A 24,548-nucleotide genomic window follows, 5' to 3' on the forward strand; every position below is an offset into this window, starting at 1 on the left:
CTCCTTGGCTCCAGGAATTTCAGGGTGTAAGTCTTTGAACCCTGTCCTGGAAATTCCGATCTTTGATGGGGTGGGAATCTGGCGGAGTTGGAGTGGAGGGCAAGGATGTTTTGCAAGAACATGTTCTCGTCAGGTTTCCTCCACTAATTCATTCCACCAAGATGGAGTGCAGATGGACACTTCTACCCATCCTGGTATTACTTCTGTGGGGATGTCTGGTGGGATCCCTGGCTCCCCCAGGGATCCCACCAGTTACACCTCATGTATGACCAGTGGACCTGCATGAATTGGATGTACTTGCCACACTGGGCCTTATTTGGACCCCACAATGCCATATTCAAATAGGTTTGGATACCAGAGAGATTTGTTTCCTGTTCAGATATGATGCATGCCTGCAAGGAAGCAGCATCGATGGATGATTGGGTCAGATCAGCCTATACCTCCCCAACAAAATGGCAGTGCATCACTCCAAAATCCAGCATGGTCCATTGGCTGGGTGCCCCAGTAGTGTTGAAAGTGGTGTGGGCACCCACCATTAATATTTAAATGACCTCATCTCTGGGATTTGGGATAGGGTCATAAAGCATTCTGACCGGACCAGAATTTCTGCACTTGTCTTTCTAATCCCCATTTAAGTCAGACAGATTTATTAATATCTCAGTAACCCTCCATCTCCTTTCTCATCAGCGATTGATTCTGTTTATTTTTAAGGGTATCAATTGGCCCAGAATTAATTAATTTTTCTGAGTGTCTGTTCCACATACCCATTAGCCTGCAGAGAAACAAAACGTGATTTGCCAATCTTGCTGAAGGCCTGTAAATTTTGTGCTCACTGTTCAAACTAAATAACTTGCTTACATAGACCTTATCTGTCCTTTCTAAAGACTTGTTTCTTGTATCCTCTCAATCTTTTTTTTCTCCAGGGAAAGTAAGTTCAGGTGCCTGAGTTTTTCTTGATAACTTAGTCTCTTAGGAATCGACCTTGTTACTCTTCTCTGAACTGTATCTTCATGCTTTTGAGGAAGAATGGCCTAAACTATGTACAATAATTCAGAAGTGACCTCACTAGTTAACTGGACAGCATTGTTATAACTTGTTTCAATTTATAATCCAATGTTCTCCAGTGGCATCCAAGTACATGATTTGCCTTGTTGATAGTAACTTCATATTAGCTGGATATTTAAAGGTATGATCAATAATCATGCCCAAATCCTTCTCTTGTCCTGCTAATGGAATGTTTTCTGGATGATTCAGTAGATTACTATTTGATTTGTGCACTGTTTATCTTAATAGAGCTGGAAGCTTAGCAGTTCAATCCCAGCTGCGTCCACAATTACTTTTTGCAAAATAGGAACCTTTCGTGGTATCTTTGGCATTTCCTGTTCCTATATGTACATTATCAAAAAAAATTTGTTGAATTACCTTAACTTTTTTTACACATTAAAATTCATCTGCCATTTTCAGTCATCTGCTCAATTCCTTTAAGACTCTCCACCAATTTCCTTTCCACTTACACAGATAGCTTTATGTTATCAGCAAATTTCATAAAACTATGACAAGTACTGTTCTCCATATTATTCACCGATAGTTTGAATAAAGGAGACCTAGGACAGATCCTTGTAGTACACTACCACTTATTGCTTTCCAGGCAGAGCACTTTTTACTTATCAGCACCATTTATTGTCATGAAGCCAATTTTCACCATTCTGGATAATTTGGACTCTATTCCATGAGTCTTAATCCTCATTAACAACCTCACAAAAGAAATGTTGGCAAATTCCCTCAGAAAATTGAAGTGAACTTCAATGGTACTCATCTGCTAATCTAGTTACCTCTTCAAATGATTACAGTAGATTTGTTACACAAGACTTATTATTTCTGAAAGCATGTTGAGTATGATATAAGTGCTCATCAGCTGATCTCAAAATGAGACACTTATTTTATGCAAGTAAGAATTGAAAACAACATTGGGAACACGTAGGATATCACATTGGGAATGTATGTTACCACTGGAATCTTTCTCACAACTTCAAAAAGTTTAGGTAATGAGCTGTCAACTCGGTATTGAGAAAGGATTTTAACATTGTGGAGCATGTTAAAGCCTTCAGTCAATCTGTTGCTGGTTGAGCAATATTTCTCCTATGGGTAACGATTATTAATTCAGAAGGTTGTGGTTTCAAGTCTCACTCCAGAGACTTGAGCACATAATCTAGGCTGACACTTCAGTGCGGTACTGAGGAAGTGCTGCACTGTTGGAGGTGCCGTCTTTCAGAGGGGATGTTAAACCGAGGCCCCATCTGCCCTCTCAGCTGGAGGTAAAAGATCTCATGGCACTATTTGAAGAACTGCAGGGGAGTTCTCCCCCTGTCCTGCCAATATTTATCCCTCAACCAACACCACTGAAAAAAATAGATGATCTGGTTATTAACTCATTGCTGTTTGTGGGACCTTGTTGTGCACATATTGGCTGCCGCCTTTCCCTACATTGCAACAGTGAGTACACTTCAAAAGTACTTCATTAGCTGTGAAGTGCTTTGGGATGTCCTGAGGACGAGAAAGGCGCTATATAATTACAAGTTCTTTCTTTTGTTATTTCTTTGTACATGTTAAATATTTTCAGTGTGAGCTGTGTTTACAATGTGTGAAAAAGCTGAGTTATGTATGTGAGAGAGACCAAAGCACATACGTCCTGCCTCTGAAAACTGTGGTGCAAGATCAGTTTCAGTAGTTCATGTGTACTCCAATGTGCTCCAAACTCTAAACTTTAAACTTAAGCATTCTGTTTAAAGTATAAAAATAAAATCTCACCATGGAATGTGGTCTGTGTTTTCTCTATTTGTTCAAGTTAATCTATATTCTCCATTTCCCAGTGCTGGAATTTGTACGTTTCATTCTTGCATGCACTGCAGACAGTGAAACTATCAATAATTCCATTAGAATAAAAGGTTATAAATTTTAATTATATTGCACAATGCAAATTTTCACCCCTAGAATACACATTGAATGGCTTTTTCTGATTATTTCCCTGCCCTTTGCCCATTAACTTTAACATTGATCATTATCTTTGGATTTTACATATTTTGGTTTTCCACCCATGCAAATGTCATGATAGATACAATCTTGTAGAACCAAAGCAATTATCGTATATTAAAAGGCAAAGCATAACCAAACATGGTTTAAAGGCCTTTCTAATCAACTTTGCCAAGCCCTGAGGTTCACATTATGGTTAATGAACTTGAAGCTTATCTGTTTTTGTACAAAAGCCACTGATGTGAATGTATGGGTAATCATGCACACATTTGTTACTCAAGTTCTTATTTTCTCAATTATTTTTCTGTAGGCAGTTGCTCATTTGATGAACATTACAGCAGCTGTGGATACATCCTGGCTCTTGGGACCAATGGATTCACCTGGGAGCAAATTAACACATGGGAAAAGCCATCCATGGATCCATCTGTGCCAACAGGTAAGTAAAACTGGCAACAGACTGATAAAACAAGCTCCTGCTACTGACATGATACAGAATCTGTCATACTTAGTCTATCAGTGAGGGTTTGCTATTTATAGGCATGAGAAATGCATTCTTACAGTAAACATCTAGAAAATACTGCACACACAAATGTAAAGCTAACAATCACAGATATAGCCACTGCTAGCATATTCCCAGCCACAATTATAATTTTCAGCTGTGTCATGTCTGAATGTCACATTATTCAACAGAGAACGCAGTGAATTGAGAGGCAGTATGACATAACTGTTAAGTTTTGTCTTTCGCTTGGTATCATGCAATAAGATGCACTGGCAGCAGACCATAATGAGGCCTGAATACAGCCTCTGTGAATGTGCATTGTGTTATAGTTACAGTTCAGCAGCTAATGTCAGTCATTGAACTTCTTTTGTTTGTTTTAATGTTAAATTCAAACTCACAGCCAGGTTAATTTGTCAAAGTCAGTAACAACTTCTTCTGCTTCATTTCCTGTACAGAAGTATGCGGGTGGGCAGGTGCACTTTAACATGGAGTCATTTCAGGCCTTTGTAATAAATCAGTGAACAGAATCACCTTTTGGTGCTTGTCGCCCTTTAATATTTTAGCTGGTTTTGCATCCAGCTTATAAACAACTGTTTTTAATAAGATAACGAGTCAGGACTCATGGCTGCAATGTTCTCGGTATAAGTATGGCTGACACTGATAATATCCGTAATATATTACTCACGTAGATGACATTTGGTGAAATGTTAAATGCAAATAAAGCAACTTTTTTTTAAAAGAGAATTATTACTCTAGAAGCGAGTCATAACCAAGGCTATTATAACATCAGGTGTACTAGCAATAATAGACTCAAAGACACTTTTGTATAAATCCCTGGCATAAAGGACTTTGCTGTCATTTTATCTGACTTCAGTGTTGACTTACATAGGACCAATAATATTTACTTGACAATAATACAGGTTAAATTCACAGTCAACAGTCCATTACTGAAGTTCTTGCACTGGTGTAAAAGATTGATAACTTCACTTGTGTCACTCTTGAGTTATTACTGCATTTTACATGAATAAAAGAATGCTAGCTTTGCCCTGTCACTGTTGTTCTGCTCCATTCATGCTACGTGTGATTGCTTTAAACATGGTGTGGAATTAGACCATTAAGCAAACCAATTATTAATTTATATTTTCACCAATAGAATAAACTGTTGTACCATCTGCACTTGTGTCAAAGCTGATAAAGTCCTTATCAGACCATCATTACTTGGGGAAGAAACAGAAACATAGAAAATAGGAGCAAGAGTAGGCCATTCGGCCCTTTGGGCCTGCTCCGCCATTCATAGGCCTAGGCATTCCGCGTTCTTCCGCTGATTTTTCAGCAGATCTGGGAAGAGCAAAGGTGAAAATCAACTTGGGAACATACTCCCCTCAGCTCCCCACTGCTTTCCAGTGGTCTGACTATTTGGGAAAAATTACACTTACTCACATATAGGCAGGGGCTTGCTAAAGATGTGCAAATGAAGGTAACATGGCCTTTGTCAGGTCTTCCACCATTTGCGCTCTTCGAACGCTGCATGTATGAGCCCAGCGCCAAGTGTTTAGATATTGGCAGAAGAGGCCTCGGGCCGGAAAGAGAGAAGGGGCCTGTGCATGTGCCCTCAAAGTGTGACCATGCACTGGCTCCATTTGTTTAAATTATTACTTTTTAAAAATTAGGCAGCTCGCTGTTCCCTTTTTTCCTCTCCTGTGGCCTGCCACTGTGGCCCTCCGCCCTCATACTGGTGTGAATGGGAGCTTGTCTCTCCCCCCCGCCCACCCCCCGACCCCCATATATCAAGTTGGGTGAAAATTTTGGAAGCGCACAATTTGCGGGGGAATATCCTGGAGTGCTTCTGTGAAGTTATTTGCATTAGCAGATTATTTTTCAATTAACAGTGTAAAGGATAAAAATTTCATGGCAGGTATGGAAGAACCAGTTTCCAATCCTTCGAAATGTCGGTAAAGAGGTTTGGTTACAGAACAGCACCCTGCTTTGATGGTGTGGCCATAAGTGACTTTTGCAGGAAATGGAGCAAAGGAGGAATGCCATGGAAGTAAGGTCCTGAAGGAAATAGCGGGCAGAGCAAGGCAAGCGGTAGCTGAAGCCAACAACAGCACCAGCACTGTGCTAGGGCGAAGCCATGGAGCGATTTGAACATGAGGATGAGAATTTTAAATTTGAGGCATTGGTGGGCCAAGAGACAATGGACATGTCACTTGGTTGAGACCATCCTTTCAATTGCCTCTGAGCTCAGCTTGTCCCAGAGACCCACCTTCTTCTCCCTTGACCCCATTCCCACTAAACTACTGACCATTCCTTTTAAACTACTGCTAGTTGACATTGTAAATATTTCCCTTTCCTCAAGTATTTCTTTATTCGTTCATGGGATGTGGGCGTCGCTGGCGAGGCCAGCATTTATTGCCCATCCCTAATTGCCCTTGAGAAGGTGGTGGTGAGCCACCTTCTTGAACTGCTGCAGTCCGTTTGGTGAAGGTTCTGCCATAGTGCTGGTAGGTAGGGAGTTCCAGGATTTTGACCCAGCAACGATAAAGGAACGGCGATATATTTCCAAGTCGTGATGGTGTGTGACTTGGAGGGGAACGTGCAGGTGGTGTTGTTCCCATGTGCCTGCTGCCTTTGTCCTTCTAGGTGGTAGAGGTTGCGGGTTTGGGAGGTGATGTCGAAGAAGCCTTGGCGAGTTGCTGCAGTGCATCCTGTGGATGGTACACACTGCAGCCACTGTGCGCCGGTGGTGAAAGGAGTGAATGTTTAGGGTGGTGGATGGGGTGCCAATCAAGCAGGCTGCTTTGTCCAGGATGATGTCTAGCTTCTTGAGTGTTGTTGGAGCTGCACTCATCCAGGCAAGTGGAGAGTATTCCATCACACACCTGACTTGTGCCTTGTAGATTGTGGAAAGGCTTTGGGGAGACAGGAGGTGAGTCCATCTCCCTTTCAAAACTGCTGTCATCACCCCCACTTCTTAAAAAATCTACCCTCAACTTTCTGCCCGTGCAATTCACTGCCCCATCTGCAATCTCCCTTTCCTTTCCAAAATCTCTGTACATGTTATCGCCTCCTAAATCCATGCCCATCTTTTCTGCAACTCGATGTTTGAATCTCTCCAATCGTGGGCTCGATTTTAAAAGGGCGGCGGGATATCAGCGGGGGGACGGGCGGGCAGCAAACCTGAATGATAAAAACTTACCATCCCCCAAACAATCGCAACTTAATTGGTGCCCCTTAACCTTGTTTCCGGGTTTGCTGTCTGCGCACCCACATGACAGGCTGTCAGCTGGAGCGTCTACATTTAAAGCGCCATTGCTCCAATGGATTTTACTGGACCAAGGAGCAAGAAGACCCAATGGAGCAGCTCAGGGGTAAGGCTGCTCCAAGATTCAGTGATGCCTCACTTCAGGTGCTCCTGGCTGGAGTGAGGAGGAGGAGGGAACTATTTTACCTGGCCGACAGGAGGCAGATCCCTGCCTCTGCCACCAAGAAGGTCTGGCTCGAGGTGGCAGAGGAGGTCACCAGCAGGAGCAACATCTGCCGCACTTGTGTCCAGTATAGGAAGTGTTTCGATGACCTGACTAGGTCAGCAAAAGTGGGTAAACTTACTGATTCTCCAGCATTCCGTGTCCCACCGCCCCTCCCCCCCCCCCCCCCCCCCCCACAACTCATTCTGCACTGCCAAGACTACTCCATCACATCACTCCTCGTATCCTCTTAAGGTTCATCCTCAACTTACCTTCACATCCTGAGCACTTCCTCACCTCCCCATTTGTGATCCCAACACTACCACTCACCCCAATCCTGATCCAATGTGATGTATCTGTCTCATACTCACCCTTTGACGCACCTCACCCAAAGCAATGCATTTATCGGCTGACCACTTCACCATCACTCACTCTGTCTGTACTTTCTCTCCTTGTAGAAGAGAGCGCAAAATGCACACGAGAGGGCAAGCATTGGAGGGTCGGCCACAACAAATAGTGGTCCTCAAAGAGGCGGAGGAGGAGGCCCTGCAGATCAGCCACACCCTCAAGTGCCTGTCCGTTGGGGATGCCGAGACTGGCACCCCACAAATGTCTGGTGACACAACTTTAACATTCATCGCACACAACATGAATTAATGTTAACAATGATTGGCGTGTTGAACACCTCAGTATGCTCATCGCAACATGACACATCTGTGATGATGCTTAATATTGCTTTCTGTCCTCTTACAGGCCGTTCAACGACCACAGTGATGGCAGAAGGTGATTCCTCAGAGGAGCTCCTGGTCTCTGAGGGCACACAGTTACATCTTAGCGAGCCATCCACCAGTGCAGATACTTGCACCTCGGAGGGTCCTAGTAGTCAGTTAGTTGGGTTGGCCGTGGTGAGCCACCACACACACGAGCAGACACTGGTAGCAGGGGCAACTGTGCAGAGTCTGCATCACTGGGCGCACTCCTCTCCAGGCTCTGCTCAGCTGGACGCAGATGGTGAACCCCGGGGGCCATCCTTTAAAGGGAGACTGATCGATGGACAGCAGCACATTTGCGAGGTATTGGAACAGGTGCCATGCACACTCTCCACAATACCGCAGAGGATGGAAGAGTCCAACGTCTGCATTAGTGGAATGGTGGCACAGGTACGTGAGGGAATCTCTGAGATAGTGTCACAGGGACGTGAGGGAATCCCGGAGATAGTGTCACAGGGACGTGAGGGAATCCCTGAGATAGTGTCACAGGGACGTGAGGGAATCCCTGAGATAGTGTCACAGGGACGTGAGGGAATCCCTGAGATAGTGTCGCAGGGACGTGAGGGAATCCCTGAGATAGTGTCGCAGGGACGTGAGGGAATCCCTGAGATAGTGTCACAGGGACGTGAGGGAATCCCTGAGATAGTGTCCCAGGGTCGTGAGGAACTGTCTGAGATAGTGTTGCATGTAACTGCGGAAATGTCTGAGATAGTGTCGCAGGTAAGTGCGGGAATGTCTGTAATGGAGAGAAGGCTAGCCTCTGTTGAGCTTCAAGCATGGCTTACAAATGGGTCCATTCAGGCTCTGACAACAGCTGTTCGGACTCAGGATGAACAACATTCTGCGCCTTAAACAGGCAGACAGAAACTTTACAACTGGGCTTCCTAGGCATCATACATGTCCTCCAAACTGTTCTCCAGCCGGGTGGCAGGAGTGATGTGGGCCTGGTCCAGGAGAGGGATGATGGCGAAAGGGGACATGGAAGTTGGGACGCCACTCAAAGTGTTCCCACGTCTCACCCGCTGCCCCCCTCTCAACCAGGACCTGTAATGCTGCCTTCTCTCCAGGTGGCCGAGTCTGCCCCTGCACAGTTGCAGGTGGAGCAGTCTTTAGAGAGGCCCTCACGGGCTCCAAAACCCAAAAGGCATAAGCCGAAAGCATCTAAGCAGTCCGGCCATGGACTTGAGCAACCTGCCACTACCTCTGCTGTAGCCACAGGGGATGCACCACGTAGAAGTGGTAGGAAGAGAAAGGCTAAGGATATGTGATCACAAAGGGTATGCACAAGGGTATCTGACAGACTGTCATGTTTTTCATTCATATATCAAATATGAATGAAAAACATGACAATCTGTCACATTAATTGTTATCATTCTCACCACTACTGCCACGTCTTGCCCATTCTTGACTGCTTTTTGTGATAGCGCTCTTTCATGTGTTTCATCATGAATGGCGACACTTGATGCCACCCAGTGGGTCACTTTACAGTGGGTGTATGTGTTGTTGCAGGACTGTTTTGTGCAGGGAGTGGGGGGTGGGGGGGGGGCTGGTGTTGGTGCTGCTCTTTCCAGGTGATGTGAGGACTGGACTAGCCTCACTTTCTGATCTTACGTTCACATATGAGTGACTCCATGGCCTCATGAGTAGCCAGGTGAGCTGTTGCTCTGCCCATGGGTTTGTCCTCCTCCTCCTCCTGCTGCTCCTCAATGTTGATTGCATATGTGGATGCTGGATGAGGGCATGGGGCCTCATCAACCGGTACCCCTCTCTGTTGTGCCATGTTGTGGAGGACACAACACGCTACTATAACGCGACCCACTATCGCTGGTGCATATTGAAGCCCTCCCCCATAACAATTGAGGCACTGAAATCGCATCTTCAGCAGCCCTATAGTGTGTTCAGTTGTAGACCGGGTGGCGATGTGACTGTCGTTGAATCGAAGCTGTTGCTCGCTGATGGGGTTCCTCAGAGGTGTCATGAGCCACGTGTGCAGGGGGTATCCCTTGTCCGCAAGGAGTCAGCCCATAACGGTCTTCCTTGCATGAAGAGGCCCGGAATGTTGGATTCCCCCAGAATGAACGAATCATTGTAGTTGCCAGGGAATTTGGCGCACATGTGAAGAAATCTTTTGCGGTGGTCACAAACGAGCTGAGCGTTGATGGACTGTTATCCCTTTCTGTTGATGAACAGTCCTGGCTCGTGTGGAGGTGCTCGGATTGCTATATGCATGCAATCAATTGCACCCTGTGCACGTGGGAAGCCAGCCATAGAGTGGTATCCCACTGCCCTCTCCGTCTGGCTGAGGTTGCCATGGGGAAGTTGATGTATTGCGATGCCTGCGAAACAAACTGTCAGTGACCTGCCTTATGCATGTGTGCAGACGACTGAGAGGCCCTGGCGATGTCACCGGTGGCACCTTGGAATGATCTGGAGGTGAAGAAGTTGAGGGCAGTGGTCACTTTAACTGCGACGGGTAATGAGATGCCTCCAGGCCCAGTCAGGAGCAGCTCAGCATGAAGGAGGCTGCAGATGTCTGCGTTCACCTAGCGACTCACTCTCAGCCTTTGTATCTATTGCTTCTCAGAGAGGTCTAGGAAGCTGACCATCTGACGAGGGTAGTGCAGGTGCCTGTGACGCAGCACTGTGTTGTAGAGCTCCAAGTGGCAGACGTGCACGCTGTGCCTGGCGAGGATGGTGATGTTGTTCGTCCTCGGATGTACTGGTGAATGCAACCATCGCACCCCCCCCAATCCTGTCAGTATGAGGTGGTCCGAAAAGTTGGTAAATATGTGTAAACAGAACAATTCTGAGTGGGGAAACTTCTCAGTGTAAACACAAAGATCTCCCAGCCAAAAGTTTGTCTGAGTGAACTGAGTGCCCTGCTGCAATAATGGACCTTTTATCCCCATCTGTCAAACAGGGATTTAAATGTCCAAATGGCTGCTGGCTGAAACACGATTCGTTTCTCATGGCGTGTTTCACACAGCACGGGATACACACTGAGGCAGCGTTGAAATTGCTTGCCTTCATAGGTATTTGCATTTTTGGATTTTTAAACTAGGTTAAATACTTCAATTGATTGTTTAAATATTGTGCGGGATTTCCGGGTTTGGGAACGGCGTGCGCACCCAGATGATTCTGGGTCATGCGCATTCTTAGACACGTTGGAGCTGAGATTTCTGCCCGCTCCTGGGAAACGTGATTTTCTTTCCCCCTGCCCCCAACGCACCCGCAATTTCATTTTAAAATCGAGCCCCATGTATCTATCCCTGCCACAACACCGATACAACCCTAACCAAAGTTAGAAATTACATCCTCTGTGACTGAGGTGCATTGCCCTTCCTTGAATTATCTGCAACCTTTGACGCGGTCAAGAACATCATCCTTCTCCAAAACCTGTCCTCCATTGTTGAGCTCTGTGGGATTGCCCTCGCTTGGTTCCACTCATACTTATCCAATTCTGACTTGAGCATCTCTAGAAATGGATTCTTTTCCTGGCCCCACACCCATTATCTTTAGATTCCCTCAAGGATCTATCTCTCTCTTCTTCCTCATCCACATGTTGCCCTTTGCAAACATCATCTGCAGATACGGGGTCTGCTTCCACATGTATGCTGAGAACACCCAGCTCTGCCTCTCCAACACCTTTCCACTGGCCTTTAGTTGTCAGACTGCTTCTCCAGCATCAATTATTATATGATCCGCAATTTCCTTCAGTTAAGTACTTGGAAGACCAAAGCCATCATCCTATTCAACCCTGATCTGAGCTTCTGACCCCATATCCTCTCCATCACTTGTGAAGCGTTAAATATCGGTGGTAAATGTTTATTAAAGTGTATGTTGTTATTCTACACCAGATGGTAATTTAAATGGTTAGAACAATAAAGGGACGATTAAACTTCAACATTCAGGACAGGAACATCATTACTGAAGCTGAAACTGTGCAGTCTAATGAGAGCTGTCGAGGGGATTGGCTGCTCACCAAGGTTAATAAAATATTGAATGGTATAAATAAACCTGGGATCATCCTTGAAAAGTAAATCAGGTGAATGGGACCAGACAACCAAAATTTAAATTAGTGAAAAATAAACCTAAAACGAATGCCAGGAAGAACTTTGTTACTCAAAGGATGATAAATTTGTCCAGCTGCTGTAGAAAAACTGAGTGGAGTGTGCGCAGTTTGTGCCCAATTTGGCATTGGGGTTCTAAAACAGACATTAGACCCCTTATCAGCATAATCAAGGGGGCTGCCCCTTGTTTTAGATGGGTGCCCCGGGCACTCGGAAGTCACCAGCTGCCAATTTGGCAGATGGCACACTTCTGGGGGGGATTGGGTGCAGAATACTGCCAATCAAAATGAGTTCCCCAAACCATAATTTGTGCCCAGAAATCATGGCAACTTCTACTCCTTTGACTCTTATATTGAGGAAATTATATTAAGGAAAAGAAGAATCTGAGGAGCAGGACTGTAAAGCTGGCAAAAATTAACCTAAACACCTAAATGTTAATTTTTGGATATTATATTATGAAGTTCTCTTTTTCAGTTAAAGATCTAGAAATAATCCTAGTTTAATTACTAAGTTATGAAGGTAACAGCATTTGTGGCAAACTCATCAGCTATGTGTCAGGTGACTGAGTCTGTTCATGGAATGCAGCATCCACAAATGACAGCAGTATAACAATTTTAAAGAATGTACTTTTAAATCGTGGGTAATGAAGCCTGAACACGTGAGAAGGAGAAGAAAGAACTGAAGGTGAAATCAATGACCGAATTTCAGGGACTGAGATGGGAAAACTTTCTAGTGTTATTATCTGATGATGTCAGAAGAGACAAGAAAATCTGTACCACTGTCATAATACTCAATATAAATAGGAAGGGAATAACAAAAATAATAGAGATTTCATGTCACAAGTACTCTGTTTGCCAGTGACTTGTATATGAATGTTAGGATTTGTTTTTGCATTAATTTTTAAGGTGCCACATTTGTTGCTTGAACTCCACCACAAAATTTTTTCAATGCATCTTTTTCAAGTGATTATTAAAGCTTTAGCAACAGAGATTGTGTAGTTATATTTTAATTTACACAAAACTTGCTTAATATAATTTATGTTTATTGTAGTTATTTGAACAAGAAGCACTTACTTTGTCTTATTCACCCAGAAATGAACTGTTTCTGATATTGGACCAGCGTTCAATGCTGGCCCACCTGACCGCCAATTTAATACATGCATCAGATCACTTATTTTAACTGGGTTAATATCTCCAATAAATAACAAGCAATGAATCTACATGACAGTCCATATGATTTCTCCTGTGTGGATTAAGCCTTTCATCATTGTTTTTTCCAAACAATCACCTAATCTGTCAAATCTGGTAGTGAGTGGGCGCCCAAGTTCTTAATGGCACCAGTCACAATACTCATATAGAGGAAATTGTTCTGTGGTTATCCCTTCTCTGCTTTGTGGTTTGTCTGGAAGATGGCAATGACTATGCAACTTGCTCTGTGGTACTCTGCATTTGAAAAATCCCTCGCATATGATTGCAGTGACGTCAGAGATGCACTGCTGCACATTCTTCACCAGCTGATGCAGGTTGCTCGTGACAGACTCAAAGGATCTCTTCTGCTCCTGCATTAATTCTTGTCTGAAGGCAGGCCCAGTAAGATGCCAATCCCTTGTCCATACAGTAGGTGTGAAAAGTGGGCTATCAACCCGGCCTACTGTTTACTGTTCCTTTTCTGCCACCTCCACTTTCTTCTCATCACTTATGAGTTGTGAATCACCCAGTATTCCTTCCTCAAATTCAGTACCTACATTCTCCAGGGCATTAGGATCTCTGCTGGTGCTATGGGCAGGTGAAGTGCTCATCATAAGCTGCTGTGATGTGCGAGGGTTCACGGTGCCACGCGCACTGTCCTCGTAGCTTGGAATGAATCTATAGAGAGAGGAAGGGAGTTAAACTTATAATGCATTCTCAAGGTAATGACTTCAAAAAGATGCGAGACTTTAAGATATTTTGTGTATGTTGAAATTAAGGAAGGGCAGCTTAAAATATGGCAAAGCAAGGCCTCCCCAGTGGAGGTGCAGGTGCCCCGTACCGCAAACAAGTACAGTCCTAATTTTGCCATTCTCAGGGCTACTGAGGATACTAGCCGTTCAGAATGTGAAACAGTTTTGTTGGAACATGGCTACAGCTGTTCCATAGAATTTTAAAAGAATGCCAGTGGAGACCTAACAGTTTTGGTGGGTAAGATGATGGTTAGAAGGTATGCAATAATGGATGCCAACAAGAAGCCCATAATCCCAAAAGGAGGCAATTACTTGTCAGTTAGATGGTATGTCTACAAGAAGAAGTGTAAGGAATCTTACAACACCAGGTTATAGTCCAACAGTTTTATTTGAAAATCACAAGCTTTTGGAGGCTTTCTCCTTCGTCAGTGAGTGTGGGATTCCATGAAAGGTACCGCATATATAGTCAGAGAACAATGCCAGGCATTGTTCTCTGACTATATATGCGGTACCTTTCATGGAATCCCACACTCACCTGACAAAGGAGAAAGCCTCCGAAAGCTTGTGATTTTCAAATAAAACTGTTGGACTATAACCTGGTGTTGTAAGATTTCTTACATTTGTCCACCCCAGTCCATCACTGGCATCTCCACATCATGGCTACAAGAAGAAGAATCTAGCAGGTTAGCTGAAAATAGTTCAGTATCATCAACAGAGGAAGCAGTGGCCTTCAACCAAGTAAGGAGAATTGTAACTAGAGGAGCATTAAAAATGTTAAAAATATTATCAGAGCCGGGGTGAAAATCCTCCAAGCCTTTTTTTTGCAGAAATTCGAAAATGAGCGGTAGCTCCATACACTTGACTTCATTTTTCTAAGTGTAATAATGAGATTGTAGAACAAAATTTGTTACTTTTCTAAATACATTGAGCACAGCACAAGCCGCTACTAATTCCTGTGCAAAGATACTGATGGGGTAGTGACACCCCAATGGCCTTTTCCTGTTGCAAAAAAAATTCTTATCATTGTTTAGTGAAATTGAGTCACTCTTTGTGTGAAAGTAGTTTTGAATCATATGGAGTTCAGCTATGACCATTAGCCTCCCCACAGGATAGGCTGTTGAAGTTTCTTTTTCTCAGTTTGCATTGCACAAGAGTTAATTCTTGTTGAACACCAAATAAAATTAAAATGGAAAATCAGCCAAAGCACCTCACCCCTCATTTCTACCAAAGTCCAGTTTTTCCCAATAGGAAATGAGGTGCAAAAGTTACCAACATTTGACTTCAAGTGTGTCAACTTTCAACAGTGCGTTCAAAACAATCGGAGAAAGAAAACCCAAAGCTGGTTGCTTTCATCGCTGAATTCTACAAGAAACTAATGTGAGTGCTTGGTTATATTCCAGATACAGACAAATTTATATCCCCTTTTAAAGAACATTTTGGAAAGGAGCCACATGATGGTCTTCTATTGTCTGTAATATAGTCTGTAACGTCTGAAACAGACATCAGATTTCATATTATTTCTGTGAAATCTAACATCTGTTTGGAACACTAAAATTTGGAGCTCCTCGAGGAGTCCTGATTGGCTTGGGTTCTGCAATTTGGATCCTGTTGAGTAAATACACATGGAGACACTGCTCTTGCCCTCCTATAAACAGCGCTGGCAACAATGTCATGACTACCCACTCTTCCTCTCCACACACACACACACACACACACACACACGTAGATACACTTGGCTTCTGCTTGCAATTAGCTGAGGAAATCCAACATGAAGTTAAAAAGAAAAAAAATCTATATGCACTTGTATACTACTTGAACATATGTATTACTGTCAAAATAGAGAACATTGGCTGCTCAGCTGTAATCTGTTATACTTACAGTTTGCGCTACGGTTATCTCTTTAAAAAAAAATTACCTAGGGGCATTTGATCATTTCATATGTGGTGATGATTGCTTAGATTAAACTCAAATAAGTTGGACTAAGATATCTATAGAGCAGCAAGTTATAGTAACCCATAGAACTTGATCACGTAACTGGTCTGCACTTAACTGAACAGAAAGACATGCAGTGTACTTGATTCTGCTTTGAATATTCTGCACACTGTGATGCTCTTGTGTAAAAGACATCTGAACTATGGGGAGTATAATGGTAAAAGGGAACAGTGGATTACTCACTTTACCGAGATACAGATGAAGGTTAAACTCCACATATTATACTTCCCACTGATTCTCCCTTACTGTCTGGTTTGCAAATGTTTCTCAAAAGGTAGTTTTTGAGGTAACACTAATGTAGAAGCAGTAGCTTGTTATAGCACTATGTACCAATCAATTGCAACTATAGTCTTAGAGATCTTAATGTAAAATTTTGAGACTTTTACCTAAATGGCCTGGAAGGATTTTTTAAAGAAAATCTCCTCAACCCCCTTCCCCCATGAACAAGATTTTGACCCCTTACCTCTCCCCCAGACAGGCTGTAATTCCCGTTCCAACCCAACCACTGGCTGCTAATTCCTTTCCACAACCTCCAACCCCCTCCCATCAATGGCTGGAGTTGCCCATCACAAGCTACCCCTACCCCACTTCATTTCCCTTTCTTTGGTTAACCTCCCCGCCCATTGCTTTTCCTATCATAGCACCCTTCCAGTAGCTGCATTTCTCCTCTCTGATGGTTTGCTATTCCATGCTTCAATCCCCTTGCCACTGCTGATCTGAATTCCCCTTCCTCAGAATTCCTTTCTCCTTCCCCTACCCTCATGGGTTGGTAATTGGTTAGAAGATGGGGAATCAAGTAAAAGGAATGATCTCTGAATTTCAGGAAGTGACAACTGATATTCCCTAGGGATGTGTACTCGGGCCTCAGCTTTTCACCATGTATATTAATGACTTGGATGTAGGAATAGAGAGTATGCTAAGTTAAGAGGCATAGTAAGTTGTGTAGATGGATGCAGGAAGGTACAAAGGGACATAGACAGAGATTAAGTGAGTGGGCAAAGATGTGGCAGATGGTGTTTGATGGGGAAAGTAAGAGGTCATTCACTTTGGATCCAAGAAAGACAAATCGGAATATATCGGGAGCAGCGGAGGAGCAAATATTTTTAGGTGTAGAGATGTATACCAATCACTAAAACCTGGTGCACAGGTACAAAAAGCAATCAAAAAGACTCAGGGAATGTTGACCTTTATCTCAACATGGTTGGAATACAAAAGATTCTTCAGTTCTATAGAGCCTTGGGCAGACCCCATCTGGAGTAATGCGTTCGGTTTTGGACACCACACCTCAAGAAGGATACACATATTGCCTTGGAACATAGGAACACAGTGGATTTCAGTTCTTGTCCCGAGCAACCTAAACTGAATAAATGTAATCTTCTGAGTATGATCTGGGAGATTTACCACTTCAGTTTTCCTGCAGTACATTTTTGTCACATGACGTAATCATTTTTTCAACTTGGATTATTGATGCAGAGAATATAATTACATTTTCACACTTCTTTTTCTTTGTTCTTAAAGTATACATCCAAGATTTTGTAAGAAATTATTTTTGTGCTGTGCTGCCAGAGACAATAAATTGATTGGGGGGTGGGGGGGTTCTTATTGTTGTCAGTAAGTGCACTTTAAACAAGTTTTGACAGCTGTGTTGTTCCTGATTGCTAACACTGAAAGGGGAAGTTCAATCAAATCATTAATTCCTAAATTCTCATATCAAGGTAGGGGGCCCAGCTGTCACCATACAAGCCTTGCATTTCTTCCTCTTCTACTTTATACTATTCTCATTTACCCATTCTGTATTGCCCATGTGGAAAATCAAAGAAAATATTTCACTCCCTTTGCATCAGTAAAAACAGGGAAATATATATTATGGCATCCATGCCATCCGTATCTTTTTACTTCGAATAACTATCTTTCAGCAGATTTTGACCAGATCTCAGTTACCACTTACTCATCACAGGGTTCCTTTTGAAAATTGATACACAAGGAACTATGGGGTAGGTGTTACAAACTTGAACATTCTGGGGGTGCATTTAAGGAACCGAGGCAGGGAGGTCAGCAGACACCCACAAGATGTTCCACTGGCCGCAGTGCCCAGATTCCCAATATGCACTCCCGATGCACAAAGCTCCTTGCTGGCAAGGCCAGCATTCATTGCTCATCCCTCATTGTCCTGAGAAGGTGGTGGTGAGCCGTCTTCTTGAACCGCAACAGTTGATGTGGTGAAGGTGCTCCCACAATGCTGTTGGGTAGGAAGTTCCAGGATTTTGACCCAGCAATGAGGAAGGAAAAGTGATATATGTCTAAGCCAGGATGGTGTATCACTTGGAGGTGAAGGTGTTCCCATGCTTTCTAGGTGGTGGAGGCCATGGGTTTGGGAGGTGCTGCCGAAGAAGTCTTGGCGAGTTGCTACGTTGCGCCCAGAAGCCATGGTAAGCTGATGGTGAAAAGGGATGGATATTTAGGCTAGTGATGGGGTGCCGATCAAGTGGATTGCTTTGTCCTGGCTGACATTGAGCCTCTTGAGTGCTATTGCGGCTACAACCATCCAGACAAGTGGAAAGTATTCCATCACACTCCTGACTTGTGCCTTGTGGATGTCCAAGAGGCTTTGGGAAGTCATCAGTTGAGCCGCTTGCTACAGAATACCCAGCCTCTGACACGCTGTAGTAGCCATGGCATTTAAGTGGCTGGTCCATTTGAGTTTCTGGTCAATGGTGACTCCCAGGATGATGTTGGTGGGAGACTCCCAGCGATGTTAATGCCATTGAATGTCATGGGGAGGTGGTTAGGCTCTCTCTTCTTGGAGATGGGCATTGCCTGCCACTTGTGTGATGCGAATTTTATTTGCCACTTATCAGCCCAAGCCTGGACGCTGTCCAGGTCTTGCTGCATGCAGACATGGACTGCTTCATTATCTGAGGAATTGCATATGGAACTGAACACTGTGCAATCATCAGCAAACAGCCCCACTTCTGACCTTATGGTGGAGGGAAGGTCATTGATGAAGTAGCTGAAGATAGTTGGGCTTAGGACACTGCCCTGAATAACTTCTGCAGTGATGTTCTGGGGTTAAGATGATTGGCTTTCAACAACCAGAACCATCTTTCTTTGTGTCAGGTCTGATTCCAGCCATTTTCCCCTGATCTCCATTGACTTCAACTTCAGTTGGGATCCTTGGTGCCACATTTGGTCGACTGCTGCCCTGATGTCAAGGGTAGTCATGCTCATCTTGCCTCTGAAATTCAGCTCTTATGTCCATCTTTGTAATAAGGTTTGGAGCCAAGTGGTCCTGGCGGAACCCAAACTAAGCTGTGGTGAGCAGATTATTGGTGATTAAATGCCGCTTGATAGCACTGTTGATGGCTCCTTCCATCACTTTGCTGATGATTGGGAGCAGGCTGATGGGTGGTAATTGGCTGGGTTGTCTCTGTACTGATTTTTGTGGACAGGACATTTTGTGAAATTTTCTACACTATAAAGAAAGAAATAACTTGCATTTATATAGCACTTTTCACGACCTCGGGAGTCCCAAAGTGCCTTACAGCCAATGAAGTACTTTTTGAAGTGTAGTCACTGTTGTCATGTAGGAAATGTGGCAGCCAATTTGCGCACAACAAGCTCCCACACAAAACATAAGAACATAAGAAATAGAAGCAGGAGTAGGCCATATGGCCCCTCGAGCCTGCTCTGCCATTCAAAAAGATTATAGCTGATCTTCGATCTCAACTCCCAATTCCCTCCCGATCCCTATAATCCCTTAATTCCCTTGGACTCTAAAAAATCTATCGATCGATGAGGTTAATAACCAGATAATCTTTATTAAAATAGAATTAAATGAAAACGATTTTAAAAAGAAATTATCCCAATATATGTCAAAACAATACACAAAATGGAGAACAGTAAAGCGTTGAGCTTTCTTCACCGATAAAGCTCTTCTGAGTTTATCATTCATGAGTTATCATGTTGTCCTCACTTGTGGAATTATGTGTGTAATCCACTGTTCTCCACTTGATGTGCTTTATGGCACCATAGTCACCAACACTTCAAAAAATATCAAACACTTATATAGTGCCTTGTCACATGAAATGTTACCATTGGATTCCACTAACTTTTGTTACATGGGCAAAATTGGCCTCCATCCTGAACCAGCAACATCCCACTAACAACAATGATCAGTTAATCAGTTTTTGGTGGTATTGGTTGAGAGAGGAATGTTAGCCAAGATACCGGGGAGAATTGCCTGGTCCTGCTCGAATAGTGCCATGGGATCTTTAATGTCCAAGTGAACCTGCATATGGGATCTTCATTGGAAACCACCTCCACCAATGCAGCACTCCTTCGCTTTGCATCAATTTGCAGTAGAGGAAGATTCATAACGGACACCCCAGGAAACTAATTTTGAATCAGGGATGGGGACTCATCGTAATTAATGTAAGCAAATTAACAGGAATGAAGAAAATAATGGCACTGAAGAGTGACAAATCCGCAGGACCAGATGGCTTCCGTCCCAGGGTTTTAAAGGAAGTAGGTGAAAATATTACAGATGCCCTAACTATAATCTTCCAAAATTCTCTCGATTCAGGAACCATTCCTTTAGGTGGGAAAATTGCACATCACTGCGCTATGTAAGAAAAGTGAGAGGAGGCAATCAGGGAATTATAGACCAGTTAGCCTAACATCTGTTGTCGCGAAATTACTAGAGTCTATAGTTAAGGATAGAGTGACTGAACACCTTGAAAATTTTCAGCTGATCAGAGAGAGCCAGCGTGGATTTGTAATGGGTAGGTCATGCCTGATGAACCTGACTGAATTTTTTGAAGAACTGACAAAGGTAGTGGTCAGGAGAATGTCTATGGATGTTGTTTATATAGACTTCAGAAGGCATTTGATAAAGTCCCTCATAAGAGACTGTTAGCTAAAGTTGAAGCTCATGGAATTGAGGGCAAATTATTGACCTGGTTGGAAATTGGCTGAGCGGCAGGAGACAGAGTAGGGATAATGGGCAGGTACTCAAATTGGCAGGATGTGACTATTGGTGTCCCACAGGGATCTGTGTTGGGGCCTCAACTATTCATTGTATTTATTAATGACTTAGATGATGGGATATTGGGCCACATATCCAAGTTTGCTGATGACACAAAGATGGGCAGCATTGTAAGCAGTGTAGATGGAAGCATAAAATTAAAGAGAGATATTTATAGATTAAATGAATGGGCAAAACTGTGACAAATGGATTTCAATGTAGGCAAGTGTGAGATCATCCACTTTGCACCATAAAGGATAGATCAGAGTACTTTCTAAATGGTGAAAAGCTCGAAATAGTGGAGGTCCACAGAGACTTAGGGGTCCATGTACATAGATCATTATAATGTCATGAACAGGTACAGAAAATAATCAAAAAGGCTAATGGAATGCTGGCCTTTATATCTAGAGGATTAGAATACAAGGGGGTAGAAGTTATGTGACAGCTGTACAAAGCCCTGGTTAGACCACACCTGGAGTACTGTGTTCTGTTCTGGGCACCGCACCTTAGAAAGGATATATTGGCCTTGGAGGGAGCGTAGATTTACTAGAATGATGCCTAGACTCCAAAGGTTAAATTACGAGGAGCGTTTACACAAACTGGGTCCCTTGCTTTCTGTGGCATATATCGATGATTTAGACTTAAATGTAGGGGGCGCGATTAAGAAGTTTGCAGATGATACAAAAATTGGCCATGTGGTTGATAGTGGTGAGGAAGGAAGCTGTAGTATGCAGGAAGATGTCAATGCACTGGTCAGGTAGGCAGAAAAGTGGCAAATGGAATTTAATCCAGAGCAGTGCAAGGTAATGCATTTGGGGAGGGCAAACAAGGCAAGGGAATATGCAATATATAGCAGGATACTGAGAAGTGTAGAGGAAGTGAGGGACCTTGGAGTGCATGTCCACAGATCCCTGAAGGTAACAGGACAGGTAGATATGGTGGTTAAGAAGGCATACGGATACTTTCCTTTATTAGCCAAGGCATAGAATATAAGAGCAGGGAGGTTATGCTAGAACTGTATAAAACACTAGTTAGGCCACAGCTAGAGTACTGCTTATAGTTCTGGTCATCACATTACAGGAAAGATGTGATTGCAGTAGAGAGGGTACAGGGAAGATTTACGAGGATGTTGCCAGGACTGAAGAATTTTAGCAATGAGGAAAGATTGGATAGACTGGGGTTGTTTTCTTTGGAATAGAGGAGGCTGAGAGGAGATTTAATTGAGGTATATAAAATTATGAGGGGTCTAGATAGAGTGGATAGGAAGGATCTATTTCCCTTAGCAGAGGGGTCAGTAACCAGGGACCAAAGATTTAAAATGATTGGTAGAAGGACAAGAGGGGAGTTGAGGAGAATTTTTTTCACCCAGAGGATGGTGGGGGTTTGGAACTCACTGCCTGAAAGAGTTGTAGAGGCAGAAACCCTCATCGCATTTAAAGTATACTTGGATATGCACTTGAAGTGCCATAACCTACAAGGCTATGAACCAAGAGCTGGAAAGTGGGATTAGGCTGGATGGCTCTTTTTCGGCCAGCACAGACACGATGGGCCGAATGGCCTCCTGTGTCGTAAATTTCTATGATTCCGTGATTCTATGATTCTGAGATTTGATCGAATTTTTCAAGATATTAAGGGGTGGGGTAGTTAGAGAGAAACTATTTTCGCTAGTTGGGGACTCTAGGTCTAGAGACATAGCCTAAAGATTAGAGCGAAGACTTGCAGGAGTGAAGTCAGGAAACGCTTCTACACGCAAAGGGTGGTAGAAGTTTGGAACATTCTTCTGCAAACGGCAGTTGATGCTAGCTCAATTGTTAATTTTAAATCTGAGATTGATAGATTTTTATTAACCAAAGGTATTAAGGGATATGTGGCTAAGGCAGTTATATAGAGTTGGGTCACAGTTCAGCTACAATCTCATTGAATGGCGGAACAGGCTCGAGAGGCTAAATGGCCTGCTCCTCTTCCTGTGTACCTCTACTGTTGGCCTAGATTCAAGTCCTGGTGTGTGAATTGAACCCATAATCTCCTGACCCAGAGAACGCTCTTAGCTAAGCCAAGTTTAAGTGGAACTTCACTGAATATAATTAAGTAACCTCCTCAAATCAAAACTTGGATTAATTGATGCTTGAAACTATCAGTCAAAATTGCCTGTGGATAAAATTACTTCTTGTTAGAATAAGTTGATATACTTTGCTCATAATTCTTCTGGAAAATGCACTTTCTGGGAACTACCGATATGTATCTGTCAACAATAATGTAATCGACTGAAATGGAAAATTCTCATCTCATTTTAGCAGGCATTTGAGTAGTAAAATGGAGTTAAATGGTACAAGTTATTGGTAACACTCCTGTCCCCATAGGCAGTTGATCATGCATTTTGTACCTCTGACAGTGATGGTTAACAACCTGAGATTAAAATAAAACATCTACTGAGAAACAATTGAATGTATTTGTTGATTAAATGTAAACTTAATGGGCAGAATTAAGGGAACACATCAATATTGGTAAGGCCACAGTTCATGTAAAGTGTGCAGTTTATAGAAAGAATATTGAAGCCATAGAAAAATTTAGTGTAGATTCTTCATAATGGCAACAGAGACAGGAAACGACAGTTAAGAGAAGACACTTGAGATGCTGGAACTATTTCTATTAGATAAGGCTAAGAGGAGACTTAGTGGAGGTTTTAAAATTGTGAAGAGTTTTGATGGGGTGAATAGGGAAAGACTCTTTCTTCTAGAATAGGGAAAGACTCTTTCTTCTAGTCAGTGATGAGGGGTCATCAATTTAAAATTATCACTAGAGTGAAGAGGGAGGTTAAGGTAAATCTCTTTTCATAGAAGGTTCTTGGAGCATGATATACTTTGCCACAGGAAGTGATTGAGGCAAAGATCATTGTTTTTTTTAAGGGCGAATAGGATAAATATTTGAAGCAGAGAAAGATACAGAGCTGTGGGAAGAGACTGGGACAATGAGATTAGTTCTGGATTGCTCGCGTAAAAAAGCCAGTACAGACATGATTGGCCAAATGGCCTCCTTCTGTGCAGTAAACTTGTGTGGTTCTAATGATAAAACAAGCTATCAGTAATGTTACACAGTAACTGGGGAGAGGCTTGTAACAAAATGTAATGATCCAGTAACTTTTAAACTTTACCATATCATCTACCAAGAGGGGTCTGATACAAGATAATTCTGAAGTTAGTAAATAATATATTATATATGAACAAAAGAGGGGTGAGGAAAGTCCATTATTGGTCACCCTATGTAATGCATGGTGCAATCTCGTGCACCACCCTCCCAACCGTTACAACGCTAACTCCTGAAGGAGGCACCAACACAGAGAAGAAAACATCTGTGGCCAATTTCAGGAAAACCGTTGTGAAATTGTGTTCGAAATGGTTCAGGGAAGAGTGACCAGGATGATACCAGGCCTTGGGAAGTAAGTTATAAAGAAAGACGAAACTTATTTTGACTGGAGAAAAGACATGAGGGAAGACTTGGTACAGGTTGTCAAAAGAATGAAAATTACAGATAAGTGGAAGTAAATAAGCTACTTATCTTGGACAATGAGCATCAGACCAGAGGGACACAAGTATAGAATTCACAGTCCTTGAGCAGGGTTATGGAAATGCTTCCCCCACCCCGGCCACAATATTTACCAGGCATGATTGCGGCCTAGTAAGCAGCCACCACCAAATAGGTATTTTTTTTAAGTCAGGTTCCATATTTTCGCTGAGGACACCCAGCTCTACCTCACCACC

At 43.1% G+C, this 24,548-nt stretch overlaps 1 protein-coding gene across 1 annotated transcript in view; it reads left to right on the plus strand.

Annotated features, from left to right (window-relative positions):
* Positions 1-24,548, plus strand: part of ptprt (protein tyrosine phosphatase receptor type T) — a 721,453-nt gene that overhangs the window by 33,768 nt on the left and 663,137 nt on the right. The window contains exon 3 of the mRNA XM_068000862.1: positions 3,341-3,466. Within this exon, the coding sequence (XP_067856963.1) occupies positions 3,341-3,466 (126 nt within the window). The remainder of the gene's footprint in view (positions 1-3,340; positions 3,467-24,548) is intronic.

Source organism: Heptranchias perlo, chromosome 19 (assembly GCF_035084215.1).
Source record: "Heptranchias perlo isolate sHepPer1 chromosome 19, sHepPer1.hap1, whole genome shotgun sequence".
NCBI lineage: Eukaryota > Metazoa > Chordata > Chondrichthyes > Hexanchiformes > Hexanchidae > Heptranchias > Heptranchias perlo.